The 17,618-nt window shown below is 42.1% G+C and overlaps 1 protein-coding gene and 1 gene segment (V, D, J or C); one reads left to right on the top strand and one right to left on the bottom strand.

Annotated features, from left to right (window-relative positions):
- Positions 1-9,406, top strand: part of LOC106534184 (Ig mu chain C region-like) — a 15,729-nt gene extending 6,323 nt beyond the window's left edge. The window contains 5 exon segments of the C gene segment in view: positions 2,412-2,744; positions 2,829-2,939; positions 5,110-5,442; positions 7,523-7,840; positions 8,794-9,406. Coding sequence covers positions 2,412-2,744; positions 2,829-2,939; positions 5,110-5,442; positions 7,523-7,840; positions 8,794-9,137 — 1,439 coding nt within the window.
- Positions 9,407-17,014: 7,608 nt separating this feature from the next.
- serinc3 (serine incorporator 3) overlaps positions 17,015-17,618 on the bottom strand; it is a 26,451-nt gene continuing 25,847 nt past the window's right edge. Inside the window, exon 10 of the mRNA XM_014030748.1 lies at positions 17,015-17,243. Within this exon, the coding sequence (XP_013886202.1) occupies positions 17,108-17,243 (136 nt within the window). The 3' untranslated portion in view covers positions 17,015-17,107. The remainder of the gene's footprint in view (positions 17,244-17,618) is intronic.

The following is a 17,618-nucleotide window of genomic DNA, read 5'->3' as shown; positions in this document are numbered from 1 at the left end:
TATATATACTGTATATATTTAGTTTCTGTTCTATCTTTTTAAAGACTGAAAATACCACCCTGTTTCTCTCAAACTTACATACATTTCTCTAAACAGTCCATCTCCCCCCACCCATCTTAGTAATGCACCTGCAGAAGGTGGATTTTTATCCAGGTCCCCAAATCTACCTTTTCCCATCATTCTTCCTATAAATCTGTCTCTCTCAGTATTCTTAATAGTGTTGGTCAGAGTTACTAAAAATAGCTCCCTATGCAATATATGATGTCAGCAAGTCTCCAGATGCCAGTCAAGCTGAACTGCAGTTACAACTGAGTCCAKTGTTGAAGTCGTAGTTTGCACTGAAAACAAAGAGCTTAAAATGGTATCAGTAAAGCGTTGTTGRGACGGGACTTACACATCTTCACATCCGATATGCTGACAAGCCTCATRTGCAAAGCATTTGGTTTTTGTCGTTTCCGAATCCGATTACTCAGGGAGAGAAATGTGGTCGTTGCATTCGACGTGGCTTTTGCCTTTACCAGAAAAATGTAAGGATTACCTACATCTGTTCTGAACACTTTGGARGAAACAGACTGACAACAACTGAACGTTTTTTTTCTTTGTTTTCAAACTGCCTGCATGACCGTGTCTGTTTTAGCGCTTACTTCTGCTTCCTGGTCACGCAGTTGTCTAAATAATCATAGTACTAATTTGCTACTAAGTTTTTCTTGGGCACACAACATAGCTTGTTAACAGCTAACGGCTAATTCCAAATAACAATGCAGGAACAAAAACACTTACCGGTACTTTTTATCAATTCAACACGGTTGCCGGACATTGTCAGTCCTCTAGTATAGCCAACGTTTTAGCTGAGTGTTGCTGCATCACTCAATCATACTCAGTTTTGGCACCTGGAAAGTCTTCTTTGGTTACGTTTACATGAAAAAAGCTTTGGATTCAGACATGATGAATGCGGTCCACTGCAAAATTTGTCTGACATTCGAGACTTTGGGGATTCCTGGAAATTCTCGTGATGACTCATCCCTGACCAACACCATTGGCCAATGCTTTCAGACCATTTTCCCTATGTRTTTGCTAACAACCTTACTTTATTATTATTACTTTATAGTATCTTTGTTAATGATATGTCATATACTTTGAATTATGCATCTATTATTGTATATGCAGATGACACAACTATTCATGCTTCCTCTGACAATCTGATAAAGGTAAAAGAGATTCTTCAACAACAATTATTGTCTGTTTCAGAGTGGGTAACAGAGAATAAGTTAAAATTTAATGTTTCTAAAACAAAGTGCATGATACTGGGTTGAAAATATGCTATTAAACAAACTCAAATAATGAATATTTWTTTGAATAAACAATAAATAGAACAAGTGAGGGAAGTGAAATTGTTGGGAGTAATTATTGATCAAGCATTATCATGGTCCTCACAAATACATGGGATTGGGACTAGAATGAGTAGAGGTATGGAAATGATTAGAATGAATGCCTATTTTATGTCTTGTAGTCAAGAAATTGGGCCTGGGGTCTTTGGTCTTATGTCATCTGGATTACTGCTCAGTTGTTTGGTCTGGTGCTTTAGGAAAATATCTGAATAAACTACAAGTTATTCAGAATAAAGCAGCAAGSTTAGCACTGGGGTGCAATTTTAGAACCCATATAGATTTTATGCATTAAATTTATTATGGTTAACAATCAAAGCTAGACACACTTGCAGTCTACTTTTATACTTTCATGATATATGTATCTCTCATAAACCTCGGATATTTTTTCTCAACTCTTACCCACTTCAGATAGACACAGATTTGGTACAAGACAAGACTCTGCGGGTGTTTTTGTACTGCCTCTACCAAGAACGGATGCCTTTAGGGGATCAGTTATGTATAGAGTCAGCAGACATTGGAATATGTTGCCTATGAAAATATCAAGCATAAACAGTAATGTTAAATTTAAATATAATTTAAGGAGAGCAATAGCTTTAAATCAATTAACACAAGAGAAAACATTATGTTTTCCTGCTTATTATGTGGCAATGATTTTTTTCTTTCTCTCTTGCTTTGGGATGTTTTTGTTTTTTGGAATACTTACACTGGTAGTTTTTGTTTAGGAGTGTTAAAGTTTGATGTTTCTGTTTGGTAATGTTTGCGCTGGCTATTTTATGTTGGTTTTATGGTGTTTTAAATTGTTTTGATTTTCTTTTTGAGTGATTTGTTCAAATGTCTTTTTTGTTTGTGGACCCCAGGAAGAATAGTCTTCACTTAGGTGGAGACTAATGTGAATCTATTTTTAATAAATAAATAAATAAACACTGAGTGTTTCGGCTGGACAATTTTTTACAATGTCGCAGAATTCCCAGTTCAGTTCAGATGGATGGATGGATAAAATCTTTGTTTTTGCTCTCGCTCCAGCTAAGCCAACAGTGTTGCTGCCTGAACACGTAGCAGTGACTGAAGGAGAGGAGAGGACCTTGCAGTGTGACATCTCAGGCTTCTATCCAAAGAAGCTCGCTGTAACATGGCACATCCAAAACGGCTCCCACACCATTCAAGCAGGMGGGAGCCACCACAGCCGTGTCTGCACAGAGCTGGCTGTTCACAATCCAGATGGCACCTACAGCCTTCGCAGCAGCATCACTCTGCACTCAAACGTAGTGACAAATACAGAGATCCTGGTCATCTGCCAGGTGGAACACCAAACCTTCAACCGTCTATTCAACAAATCTGCAACATTAACTGTTCAAGGTGGATTTCTCTCCATTCAGTTCGATGCTTGGAAAGGCTGGATGTGTTATGTAACTATGGAATTCTTACCTTTGCTTTGTCCAGCTCCACCACAGCCACTCTACAGAGCAGACACACTGATAGCTGTCACCAGTCTGCTGTTGGTCACATCTTTCATAGGAGGAGCTGTCCTCATCTCCAGGTGTTGCTGCAAAGGTATGTGCAAATTGAAACAAACTTCATCTTATTTTTGTTAAACTTCAGCACTTCAATGCTCTAGACAGGAAGCTTAACTGGAAATGACCCTGTAAGTGAAAAGTGTAAGTAGGCAGCACTGGGCCTACACCACTGCCATAGAATGGGGACCTTTACGCATGACGACGTCACGCATATCATCTGCATACATTATCTGCCAAGCTTGCAAATGATCGGACAATCGGAGTGTATTCTACAGAGATTCAGTGTTAATACCGTAACAGATACAGATGTTTCTTGAGCAAATTTTGAGACATTCGACTTCAGGAATCACAGGAAAATTCAGCTGAAATGTTGTCTGGAGGGTCAAGGTAAAGCTAGCAGTAGGTTACAGTAAAAACAATAAGGTTTGACGTACCTGCTTATTGACAGAAAGTGCAGGGWTGGGATCCGAGTGGTCCAGTGTTGGTCTTTGATCTCTGATTAAATGTTTGGAGCAGATGTTAAGTCGATGATTTTTTCTGGTACAATTCAGCTTGTCCTATCCTATGGAACCCAGCTGTTAGTCTGCATCTTAGCTTGGCTGAAAATACTTGTTCCATGTGGGGATGATGGCTRTAAAATGGTAAATGGACTGAACTTATACAGCGACWTGTCAAGTCCACTTGGACCCCAAGGCGCTTTACACTTCACACATTCACCCATTGATGGCAGTAAGCTGCAGCCACAGCTGCCCTAGGGCTCATTGACAGAGGCTGTATCCTGAGTCACTGTTACGAGTACTGTAGCACAATGTTTTGTGGTCCTCCCGGTGGAGTTTGCTGTTTTCCCAAATTTWTTTAAGTTTAAATACTGCTAAACCCATGCAGCTCCTTTGAARTCAATGCAGCTGCTGCTTTGTATGAGCATCAGTGTTGAGCGGACAGAGTCATGTGACTCGTGTTATAAAAATAGCCTGAGTGAGGGTCCCCATTGCAGGTAGTCATTGAGGTGCTGCCCCAAAGGTTATCAGATGGATCTAGAGTTATAATTTTCCCCATGCTRTGCTACTTTAGTGTGGTGGGTTTCAGTTCAAGTTGGGGTGGTAGGAGTGATGCTCTCCCATGTGCAACAAATGGCCTGCCTGAGCATCACAGGTTCCATCAGAACAACACCCACGGCAGCCATGGAAGTCCTACTGGACCTGACTCTGTTAGATCTACTGTAGGGGAGATTACATCCAGTGCAGTAAGGCTACATCAGTCTGGTAGGTGGAAAAGCCTATCCAACTCACAACACATTAGAATTTGGGACTGGGCAGTTGCTGCTGTTCCAGTAACTGCAGGACCTGGAGAAAGAAAAAATAAAATAAAATAAAAAAATTACAATTTTGGGTCAAGTTTTAAGACAGAGATAGAAGACAGGTCTGTCTGGACTAACCTCTCTACGATGGACATGTCTCCCAATCATTTCTACTGTTTTACAGATGGATCCCTTCTGAAGGGGTCAGTAGGTTCAGGGGTGCTGATTTTGCACAACCATAGTGAGAGAGAGCACAAATACTCACTGATTCCCCCAGGACGAGCTGGAAAGTGTCACTGGATGTYTGGGTTTCTCTCCTGTAGAAGATGGAGGTGGAATTTCAAAGATTTATTAAAACAAGACTTTTATGGAAAAGTTCAAATTTAATTTGAGTTTTCTCTATTTAGTCAGTGTCAAAATTGCACCTACATGTACATGTAGGTGCAAATAGAACCAATGCCTCTCCACCCCCTGCCCATATTTAATTAAATGTACCTTAACATGGTGCATCTTCACCACACTTTCTGTTAAGAAGATGTTGGTAAAATTCTGGCTGATATTTGACCACTCTTCTTCTTGGYAGACTTGGTAGTTTCCACTTCATGACAAGTTTCTGGCGAGTTCCTGAACATCTTAACCACTTTCTTTTCTTACGATGGTGACAGAAGCACATCAGTCAGCCATTCCAGGCAAACAGAAACTACTAACTGCAATTAAATATGATCAGTAACAGGAAATGTCAAGTTGAAAGACCCTTTAGAACCTTCAGCACCACTTAGGTTTAGGTTAATGAGGATGGGGATGAAATAAATTCAAATTTGTCATTAAAAATCATTGAAGTCAAACAAATGCTTTGCAGTGACTATCATAACTGTAAACCATCATCATTACAGCATATTTCTCTCCACAGCTCCACCAAGTGTTTCTGAAATCTGCCAGCCAGGCATCGTATACGCTCATCTGCCATGTGACCTTAAATGCACCATCCAAGGAGCCATGCAGTGGGAGCTGAAAGTGAAATGGTTTAAATTAAAAGACCTCGCAGAGTCAGAGGTGAAGTCAGAGTGTGCTTTACTGGTTACTGATGATATCAGCGAGCAGACTTCTCTACAGTCAGACGGCGAACATCACACATCTGTGCTGACTGTGTGTCTGAGACTGAGCGATGACCGGACCACATATCAGTGTGTGGTGTGGTACAGGGGGAAGAGCTTCATTAGAGAGACCACAGTCAGGGTTAATGGTTAGTATCCAAATCACAGATGTGGGCTGTTAGTCAGTAGCGTAGCTACTGGCTGACTAACCGACTATTCGATGCACTTAGCACTCATGGTGCTAAGTGCAACAAATAGTCTTTCCTATTTATTTTAAAAACGGTCTTGTTATTCTAATACTATAAGTTGAAATCCATTCTGTGAATAACATTTTGGTTTCTACAGAGTGTATCAAAAAAAAAAAAAAGAAAACACAACTTAACATTGTCAGTCCATTAAATGGACRTTATTAGCGGTTATCAGTCCCATAGAATGGCTTCAGACTGTTCCAACAGTGCCCCCTAGTGGGTTACCAGTGCCATACACATTGGAATGCAACAATCTGCTACCGCCTGAGTCCAGTCTACTTTATCGTAGCCCATGTCATTTTCTCTAAAATTAACCTTAGTGGCGTTATGCCCTATATTAAACAGATTGCACAAAAAACCTTAGTGGCGTTATGCCTCATAYTAACAGCATCCATTTAATGGATGATAACATCCAAAGCGGGTGTTCTGCCTCAAATGTTCACTAGATACAGTGGAAGAAATAATTTGATATCTTCTTGATTTTGTAAATTTGCCCACTAACAAAGACATGAACAGTCTATAATTTTAATGGTAGGTTAATTTTGAGAGATAGAATATTAAAAAAAACATCCAGAAAAAATACTTTGTATCTCTCACTGTTAAAATGAACCTACCCTTAAAATTATAGACTGAAAGAAATGAAACATTTCAAAGAATAATCAAAGATCACTGCACCATTAATGCTAACAAACAACAAAAATTACTTTCATTGTTTGGTGGGTTATATACTTTATCAGACTGTTATAATGGAAGCAGCTGACAACTACACTCAGCTCTCTATTTACAGAATTATCAGAACATGGATGCTAGTTGTTAGCATGTCACTGTTGTGCAACTGGAGCTGATTAAATAATCATCTGACCTGCTTTAGTTCACTGTTTACACTTTAACCTGCATCTGACCAGATGCTCCGGTGCAGCATTTTATTTTTGGAAGGAAGCAATGGGCTAAAACTAAAGTAGAAATTGGGTAATATCATAATGTTTCTGGGGATTCTCAATCATCCAGGACATGGGAAATTAAAAGAAAAAAGACAAAGCAACTGGACTCTGTAGCTGCAYGTGTGGAGTTTTGAAATTTAAACTGCATGACTGAAGGTTAGTGTCATTATTATTGGATTGATCCGTTCACCTCCACCTGACCTCCTGCAGRTGAAATGCGACGTGTGTTCAGATTGCAGTCGCTTTGAAAAACACCAGATAATCTGTCTGATTTATTACCACATACTGAAAAGACCTGGGTTGGATTTGAAAATGTCACAGGTCCTATGTATTATATTATATGGTTATAATAATATAATAAAGACACTTTGAGTCATACAGTTTAAATCTTGTAACTCCACACAGCTTCAGCTACAGAACAGAATTCCAGTTGCTTTGTCTTTGGTCTTTTAATTTTCCATGTCATGACTGAGAATTAACAGAAACACGAGAGTAATGTCAGAACGTACTGATACTAAAGTTATACTCGAYTGATACTTTACTTCCAGCACGTCACTTTGTTCCAAAAATAAAATGTTGCCCCGGAGMATCCGGTCTGAGGTAGGTTCAGATATAAAAACTGAACAAAAGCATGTCAGATAATWATTTATTCAGCTGAYTGAACAACTTCAGAATCAACATGCTAACAAGTAGCATYCATGTTCAGCTAATTCATTAAACAGCGAGTTGAATGTGACCCCACCTCATCTTCTGTGTGTGCGGGTCCCATCAGGGCTGTGGAGAGTTCACAATGAGGTCACATGGAAGTCACATCCTTCCATTCATTAAGGCCTGTGGTGTGAACATAGCCTAAATCACCTGTTAGAAACTGAATGGAACTGATATTTTATGCAGGATTAAAGGATTGCTAAATTGAAAAAGAAAATTTGGATAATAGTTTCACTAAATAATGCACACAATCCTCAATAAAGTACTTTTTATTGAATTGACACCTAATTCTATTGTTTTTATTCCTATCACCCACATGAACACACCTCCAGTGGAGCCATCTTTCCTTCAGATATCCAGCATCCCTCAGATTCCCGAGGTGGAGAGACTGCTGGTTCTCTGCTGTCGGGTGGAGAACTTCTACCCTAAAAACATGGACTTGGACTGGTCCAGGAGTGACGGAGAGATTGTTGGCACTGTCACTCGCTTTGGCCCTTTTTCTGACCACCATGGTCTGTACAGCATGTGGAGTAAAGTCCAACTGGTCATGGCCAGTGAAGATGAGAGGATCGTCTATACATGCCGTGTTTACCACTCCAGCTTCCCCACTCCAGGCTACAAGGATGTCCTGTACCACATCAACATTAAAGGTAGGAGCAGTCCATCTTGTCTGCACACGTTTGCTTTTCTGTTCTCATAGGAACTCTAGCCTAAACTCAGTTCAAACCTTAGTCCAAACCCTAACCCTTGAYCCACCAACAGTATTTCCCCCAATGGGGACTGGGCTTTTATCCCCATAAGGAACAGTGGGTTCCACATGTCTGTGTGCATGGGGAAACTGGTCAAAATTTGTCCCCACCAGGTAATAAAATCATGGACATGTTCACACTTATAGCTGTTTTTCAATACAGTTACATGGACTGACTTCAACTGATTTTCCATTCATTTCTGTAGCCTGACCCTTACTCTAACCCAAACCCAAGAAGAAATAATTTTCTAAAACTTTCAGAATGTAGTTATTGGATGTACAACTACAGCTGATTAACTTATGGATTCAATCCAGTTCAACATGATTCCCATAACTAACTGACCTTAGCTAACACTTAATGTGTAGAACTGAGTCAAAGTCAGGTATTCAGCTAAATTTTGATGTGGTAGTAGTTGAGTCATCCCTAACACATACTCAAGAATGCTAAAGGGTTGCACCTGAGCTCAGGATACTGCATGAGATTGTGAATAATTTTACTGTCAAGGTTTGATTAAAAAAGAAAATTTTCATTAGAGGTGATCTTAGTCTAAAGGCAGTGGATGATATGTGTACCTTTAAGGAATGACAGGCCTTTAGTATCAAAACAATTATTTCAGTCTGCCTATCACCATAACTGATCACTGCACTCTGAAATATCCAGGTTGGCATCCAGGTTGTAGTCTACCAGTGGTTTACAAAAATGTTATGTCTTCAAATGAAGATTTTCATTTTAGTGATCCTTCTCAATGGTGATGGTCATTAGTTATCTCTTCCAGGGACAGTTTTATGTCAGTGAAGTTTTGCACAAGAGATAGTGTTTTTCACATTTTATGAACTCCACTTTTGTTTAAACAGGAACACCACCTGACGTGATGTTCATCAGCTGCGAGCCTTGTTGTCCTCTGGTGGATGAAGAGTGCACGCTGCACCTGTGCATCAAAGACTTCTGCCCTAAAGATGTCTTGGTCTCATGGACTAAAGATGAAGAAACTGTGTCGGGCAGTGTCTTTAACACTCCTCCCAGCCTAAATATCACTGGCCTCTACTCCATGTTCAGTTTTCTGAGGGTCACACCCAGAATGGACGACCAGGGTTCAGTTTTCAGATGCAGGGTGGTGCACAGCGCTCAGAGGGAGCCAGAGGAGAGAACTTTTATATTTTCAAAACCTGCACTTTCCTTTACAGACAGCCACAGCTGACCTCTTTTAGTAAGATCCCACGTTACTGAAGTTTTAAACAGTTCAGCAGCTTACTGAATATACAGTAGGCTATGCAGGCTGAGGTTAGAAACTATAAAGATGTGGGTTTTGGTACTGAAAATCCAGGGTGGAACACCAGAACTGAATTTCAGATTGTTATGTTGTTGTCACATAGAGGTTATTTCATAAACAGATTAAAGGCACAGTGTGTAGGATTTGTTGCTTTCAGCGACATCTAGCGGTTGAGTGGTTGAATCATCCTCCCTGGTCCTCCCCCCACCCCCCGCTTCCAAACACAAAGGAGTTGCTACGGTGTCTCTCAGGTGTCAAAAACCTTTGATAATTCCAACCGCGATGTCTACCAGCAGCTTCAGGGCTAGTGATGTTTCAAGTGGTAAGATTATGAGCTTTAATAAGTAAAATTTTCCCAGCTACAATGACAGACAACAAATATTACATTTATAGTATTACAACTAAAACCATTTTTGACGCCGCCACCGCAGTTTGTCCTTCATGAGCCTTCGTAGACAAGATGGCGGTGCAAGATGGCGGCTGCCAGTAGTGGCGACCCGCGACCATGGAGATATAAACAGCTTTTTATAAGATAAAAATAATAAAACAAGGTCTTTGTCTGCAATGATTAGACATGTTTTTTATTATTGTCATTAGTGATTATCTCAATTTCGGCTAAAAGAATTGACAACATCCTACACACTGTGCCTTTAAGGCAGGAGTTGAAAAATTACCTTCTGAAACTCAGGTCTGATCATTTTTTTAAATTTACATTAAATTTTTTTAATAAAGCTCTGTCACTACTGAAATTATTCATGCTGTGCTTGTGCTCTCCTAAATTTATATTTCTATTAAAAAACTTATACGTATAACCTCTTAAGACCCTGCATCCTGGTGTTGAGGATATTGGTTTTTAGAAGAGAAGAGAATAGAATAGACACACCCATTATTTTCCAGCGGAGGGGAAATTCAGGTGTAACAGCAGCAGCATCAATTCACAAAAAAACAATATATTGCTATGCACCAATAGCAATAATAGAATAGAAATAACAATACAAATTAAAATAAAAAATAAACAAAATACTGTCCATGGCAATAAAAGTAAAATGATACTCTGTCCGTCCATTTTCTTCCTCTTATCTGGGGTCAGGTCGCGGGGGCAGCAGCCTAAGCAGACACACCCAGACTTCCCTCTCCCCAGCCACTTGGGCCAGCTCATCCGGCAGAATCCCAAGGTGTTCCCAGGCCAGCTGAGAAACATAGTCCCTCCAGCGTGTCCTGGGTCTTCCTCTGGGCCTCCTCCCAGTGGGACGTGCCCGGAACACCTCACCAGGGAGGGGTCCAGGAGGCATCCTAACCCGATGAACCACCTCAACTGGCTCCTCTCAATGTGGAGGAGCAGCAGCTGAGTCCCTCCTGGATGACTGAGCTTCTCTCCCTATCTCTAAGGGAGAGCCCAGACATCCTGCGGAAGAAACTCATTTCGGCACCTCAACTGGCTTTTAAAATATGTACTTTTAGTACATATTTAGTACTTTTGTACTAGCCAGTCTTCTCACCTTCTGGCTCAGCTCTCTCTTCACCACGACAGATCAGTACAGCGCCCGCATCACTGCAGATGCAGCACCAATCCGCCTGTCGATCTCCCACTCCATTCTTCCCTCATTCCTGAACAAGACTCAGAGATACTTAAACTCCTTCACTTGGGGCAGGACCTCCTCCCCGACCTGGAGAAGGCACCCTACCGTTTTCTGGCTCAAGACCACGGTCTCAGATTTGGAGGCACTGATCCTCACCCTGGTTGCTTCACACTCGGCTACGAACTGCTCCAGTGAGAGCTGGAGATCAGGATCTGATGAAGTCAATAGGATCTCATCATCTGCAAAAAGCAGAGATGTGATCCTAAGGTCACCAAAACGGATCCTCCCAACACCTTGGATTCACCTAGAAATCCTGTCCATAAAGGTTATGAACAGAATCGGTGACAAAAGGCAACCATGGCGGAGTCCAACTCTCACTGTAAATAAGTCCAACTTACTACTGGCAATGTGGACCAAACTCTGACACCGGTCGTACAGGGACCTAACAGTCCATATCAAAGGACTTGATACCCCATACTCCCAAAGTACCCCCTACAGGAGTCCCTGAGGGACATGGTCGAACGACTTTGCTAAGTCCACAAAACATATAGACTGGTTGGACGAACTCCGATGCACCCCCATCTCCTCCGGAACGTGTTCAAAGTTCTACCAGAAGTAAAAGTTGAAGTTCAGTCTGACGGGAGACTATGCCAGACATTCTCAGCGGACCCTCACTATACATTTGGGTCTGCCAGGTCTGACTGCCATCCTCCCCTATCATTGGAGCCAATTCTCCACCAGGTAGTGATCAGTTGACAGCTCTGCCCCTCTCATCACCCGAGTGTCCAAGACAGGTGGCTGCAGATCAGATGACATGACAACAAAGTCGATCATCAAACTGTGGCCTAGGGTGTCCTGGTGCCAAGAGCACATATGGACAACCTTGTGTTTGAACATGGTGTTTGTTATGGACAATCCATGACGTGCATAGAAGTCCAATAACAAAATATCCCTCGGGTTCAAATCATGTGTGTGTGTGTGTGTGTGTGTGTGTGTGGGGGGGGTCCTCCCAAGAAGGTACCCTCCCAACCACACCCCTCCAGGTCTTATTAAGTCCCCCAGCAGAACAAGGGTGTCCTCAGACAGAGTGCTCTCTAGCACCCCATCCAAGGACTCCAAAAAGGGTGGGTAATCTGAACTAATGTTAGGCTCATAGGCACAAACAACAGTCAGGACCCATCCCCCCACATGTAGGCAGAGGGAGGCTACCCTCTTGTTCACCAAGGTGAACCCCAACATACAGGCACCAAGACGGGTGGCAATAAGTATGCCCACTCCAGCTCAGCGCCTCTCAGCAGGGGCAACTCCAGACTGAAAGAGTGTCCCCTCTTGAAGAGACTGGTTCCAGAGCCAGTGCGGTGCATCGAGGTGAGTCCTACTTTAACTAGTCAGAACCTCTCAACCTCACACACCAGCTCAGGATCATTCCGCACCAGAGAGGTGACATTCCACGTCCCTAGAGCCAGCTTCTGTAGCTGAGGATCGGACCGCCAGGGTCCCAGCCTTTGATCACTGCCCAGCACACATTGCACCCGTCCCCTATGGCCCTTCCCACAGGTGTTGAGCCCATGGGAAGGGGAACCCACGTCTCCTCTTCAGGCTGTGCCCGGCTGGGCTCCATGGGCAAAAGCTCAGCCACCAGGCGCTCGCCAACGTGCCCCACCTCCAGGCCTGGCTCCAGAGTGGGACCCTGGTGACCTGGGTCTGGGCGAGGGAACACTAAATCCATTGTTGTAACTTGTCATGAAGGGTCTTTGGGCTGCACTTTGTCTGATCCCTCACCTAGGACCTGTTTGCCTTGGGTGACCCTACCGGGGGCATGAAGCTATGTTGTCAATGACATAGCTCCTAGGATCAGTGGGACACTCAAACTCTCCACCACCATAAGGTGGCAGCCCAGGGAGAGGATTGCCTCATTGCAGCACATTGCTTCGCAAGTGCTTATATTAGCCTCGCTATTGACACAGCTAACTTCAGAGCTCACCTTAAGGCTGCGTCACAAGGCAGGATAATTTCGCTGAATTTTGGCCCAATTTTGCCCTTCTGAAAATCCTAAGGACATCCAGATTATCACGATAATGGCCCTCAGATAATCATAGCTGATATTCCTGCCGTGGGTGGTGAGTTAAGAGTGATCTAGTCGTTTCGGAAGGACGTTGGGACTGCTCCGACCTCAAACTGGGGGATAACAACATGTTTGATTTTCTTGGCCCGATATCACAGTGTGTATGGTGTTCACCAGAGAACAAACAAGCATGCAGCCTGTTGAATGAGACGTGTAGCTGATCAGAAAGAGTCAAAAAGAAAAAACAAGTAGGTCCTCTGGATGGGTTCTTCTTTAGTGAAACTTTCGTCTCTCGTCCAAAAGACTTCTTCAATCTGATGAGTTTCAGGTGAACTCATGGTGGATTCACACCGAACGCGTTTTGAGCTGCAGGAGCAGTCAGTTTACATGCAAAGTCTATGGCGGACGCACCTCTAGGTGTTGTGCATCACGTAACTTCCGTTTTGYGTGGCGCACAAGGAATGCGGAAGTGGCAGCAGAGTATTTTCCGCATATGCCGTGCTGCGGAAGCAGCTGACGCCCAAGTTCAAAAATCTGAACTTTTCGCCGCTCGATGCATCTTTACAACCAACCAGAGAGACTCATTTTTCCACGTGACAGTTTCCTGCATGTTGCCCACTAAACTGAAATAGACGGACAAGAGATCTTTAGCTGAAATCGACCATCTGCAGTTGGATTTTCTGGCAGGATAAATCAGCACCGATGTGGTTCAGCTGCTCGGGGACGAAAAAAAAATGTCTGTCAGCTCACAGCTTATGGAGTGGCGGAACCGAACAAATAGCCTCTAAATCATCTGGTGAATTAATTATCTGCTGCGTGCAACGTTTGCTTGCTCTTTAGTAAATAAATCAAAGCAATTTTCTTTATCTTTATTTCACCCACCGAGGACAGACTGGAAAAAAAAACAAGACGCTCCTCCCTTTTCAGAAGACCGTCTGGTCTGTGTCCCGGTCTGAACATAGTGCGTCCAGCTGGAGGCGTTGTGTACTTTTTTGCTGCTCAAAACGCATTCGGTGTGAACGTAGCATCAGCCTTATAAGCACTGCCTCCACATGGACAAACAGGTTAGTCGCATGCAAAAGAGGGCCATYGCCTAACAATAGGCTTGATTAGCTCTATTGTTCATAGAGGGTGTGCTCCATCACCTGACTTATTGGTTTGGATGCTGTGGTTCTTAGGTGTCATGTTATCTGTATGTAGTGAATGCAGGCGGGGTTCGACGCCCCCTTGTTTTTGTCTTTTTTTTCTTCCCCTTTGTAGGAGGAGGACAACTGGACACAAAGGCCTCCCCCTCTGTTTAATGGTGGATGGTTTTTCTTCACAAAGATGGCTTACTTTACTCCTCTCTCAAACCAACGTTCCTCTCTATCAAGGATGAGAACATCTTCATCCCTGAAAGAGTGACCGCTGGCCTGTAGATGAGTGTAAACTGTAGAGTCCTGGCCTGTAGATGAGTGTAAACTGCTGAGTCCTGACCCGACGACGTAGCTCATCTATGCTGGCTCGTTCTTTTGAACAGTGGCTGTTTTGTTTCCCCAATGTATAATTGATCATAGTCCTCCTGACAATTAACAGCTTATACTATATTACTCTGTTTTTGCCRGGGAACTGGATCTTTGGGGTGAACTAATCTTTGTCGTAACGTGTTTTGGGGTTTCAAAGCCACTGGGACGTAATGTTTAGAGAATAAATATCTCAGTTTCTCTGAAACTCCTGCCACATTTGGAATGACGTCTGTGGTCAGCGGTTTTATCAGAGGAAAAAATATATAAAATTCAGGGTTTTACAGAAAGTAGAGGAGCCGAAGTGAGCACGTCCTCTCAGCAAGGCAGCTCGACTCTTTTTAAGGTCCTAACATCTATGAACAGGATTTCATTAGAACCTCCACCGTTAATTTTCACTACTTGTCATTGTGCATTTCAATGGCAGTCTTTCACAGCAGTGTGCACATTAAATTAAAGAAATAAAAATAATTATAATAGGTGGTTAAATAAGTTTAAAAATGAAAATCCATATCAAAGTTCACCTCAGACATCCAGAAAAGATCTTAGTATTGCAAACAAACAAACAAACAAAAACAAAAACAAAAAAACAAAACAAAACTGATTTTCAGTATTTCAGTTTGTGTTTTCATGACCCTGAGCCTAACATGGTGTCTCAATCAATCAATCAATCAATCAATCAATCAATCAATCAATCAATCAATCAATCAATCAATCAATCAATCAATCAATCAATTGGGGCGGCTGTGGTAGAGTGGTTAGGGGAGTCGTCCTGGAACTGGAAGGTCGCCTGTTCGATCCCCATCCAGTCGACTCAGTCGTTGTGTCCTTGGGCAAGACACCTCACCCGCCTTGCCTACTGATGGTGGTCAGAGGGTCCGGTGGCGCCTGTGCATGGCAGCCCCACCTCTGTCAGTGTGACCCAGGGCAGCTGTGGCTACAGTGTAGTTTGCCATCATCAGTGTGTGAATGTGTGTGTGCATGGGTGAATGTCTGCAGTGTGAAGCGCTTTGAGTGTCCTGGATGGATAGAAAGGCGCTATATAAGTACAGTCCATTTACCATTTACCATCAATCAATCAATCAATCAATCAATCAATCAAAGTTTATTTTAATATTACATTTTAAAAAACATCTTTGTCAAAAGAGTCATACAAAAGTTTAAATATAAAAGCATTTGAAACAAAATACAATAAAAATCCAAATAAAACTATATTTTCATATATTTATAGAACAAAACCAGTAAAATTAATAAAACAAAAAAGTAAGTGTTTTTGCCCACTTAACAAATTTCTAATCCTGGTTGAGACTTGCATCCTGGTTGAGCAGTGTGAGACTGAAATTAGAAAGATGGGATGAATTTAGATGGTAATTTTTGATCCAAGCTGTGGACAGTCAGACCAGAGGCCTATTGCACAAAAGTCAGATTTCTAAATTCAGGATATGAGCTTTAAGCCGAGCCTGAACCAGCCTTTAACTTGTAAACAGCTTTAATCAGTTGCACGAATACCAAGCCGTGCTCAATTAAATAAAAGTTCACGCAACTCCATCCATCTCCCTCCTCCTCATGACCCTGACCCACAGACCCCTCTCCGATAAGAGACAGCAAAAGTCATGCTTGGGTACTCGCGCCCCTCACCAGTGTGGATATTATAAAAAGTTCATTTTTTAAAGTCTGTATTTCTCACTGCATGGGGCTGTGGGGATGTGAGGGGGTGAGGAGACAATCAGCTGCAGATAACAGAGCAGGCAGGAGGGGCAGGAAGGGGGAGAAGAGCGGTGAACTCTTTTCTAACTTTATCTGACTTAATAAATTTTATTTATTGTTTTATCGTCCTGCAGGCTCTGAGAGAAAATTAATTTGAAGCGGAGTTTTTGAAAAAAATAATCGTTAGATTACTCTAAACGTCTGTAAACCTGCAAAATGAGGGAAAATCTGTGTCAGTTACAGACATTCTGAGCAGCTGTCCTCCTCCAGACGCACAACAGAGCGCATATCAGAGCCGACCAATCGCTTCTTTTGACATTGATCAGCTGACTGATTTAAATACATCTTAACATTCATGAGGTACTTTGTATTGACTGTTTATGGTTGAGTGTGGGCGAGTAGAGTGTAGAACCTGAGGCGGGACCTTGGTCCAAACTCTGAGGTACAGCTGTGAACTATAAAGGAAAAATGCAGATACATGTGTACGCATGGTTTTATAAATACGAAGATTTTTTGACGTACGCCATTTTCACCTTTTTGCCAAACGTTCACTTTTAGTATAATTTCCACACAATCCTTTATAAATGAGGCCCCTGGATATTTTAGTTTTAACTACAAGTTTGCTAATTTGAGCTTTAAGGTATGATTTTTATAAATTTTTGCTTCTTTTCTGCTTGTTTTACTTAACTATTTACTTTCAGCCTCTACAATGTTCAGTGAAGTCATCCAATGTTTTTATCTCTGGATCCACTACATGAGAAGTGTGAGTTGAAGCGTTTAAACTTTAGATGAGTCAGGCAAAATTCCAGATGCTCAGGTTGAGCAGCAAAATCATGTTTCTGTGAATAGAACAGGTTTAAGCTGATGCCAGAAAATACTGTCCTATTGGAAGGAATACATTAAATATGTGTAAGAACCAGTACAAGTTCCATCTGAGAACTGGTTTACACATTTCCATTGTGGCACTTTGATTTATTTGTCACTATAAATGACACAGAAGCGAAGTCATGAACCTGCAATAGGAAAAAGGATCAGACCCACAGATCAACTGAAGTCCCGATTGGTGAGGATCATGGGGGCCACCAGGGTCCAGATGTAAAGGGCCAAACACAACCAACTGGAGGAGATCTTCACCCACACAGCTGGCCACTTGCTGGTTATGGTGTAATCTGCATTAGGGCTGAAAAAGAGAACAAACACAATAAAAGCTCTTAGTTTACCCAAAAGATGAAGTCATAAGGATGAATGAAATAAAACGTTCCTCTCAGAGGGTCCCAAGTGTCAGTCTGTATCAGTAACAACACAAATTTTAAAGAAAGCTATGTATTAAACTATCACAAAATATTTAAATAACACTTCAGATCAAATCAGCCCTCACCAAAACGAACCTCTACAGCTCTAGTCACTTCGTAGCCAGGCTGTTTGGGTACAAGAAGAAGTTGCTGCCATGTGTCTTCCACCTTGGTAGCTGTCCCATCACTGGTAATTTCATTCACTGGAGCACACTTTGGAAGTAAAGCTAAGCATTTAGACCAGTTTATTATTACTTATTTAT

The sequence above is a fragment of the Austrofundulus limnaeus genome, unplaced genomic scaffold (assembly GCF_001266775.1).
Source record: "Austrofundulus limnaeus strain Quisiro unplaced genomic scaffold, Austrofundulus_limnaeus-1.0 Scaffold1112, whole genome shotgun sequence".
Lineage (NCBI taxonomy): Eukaryota > Metazoa > Chordata > Actinopteri > Cyprinodontiformes > Rivulidae > Austrofundulus > Austrofundulus limnaeus.
Note: the sequence above shows the minus strand (reverse complement) of the source record. Positions and strands in the feature narration are given on the sequence as shown.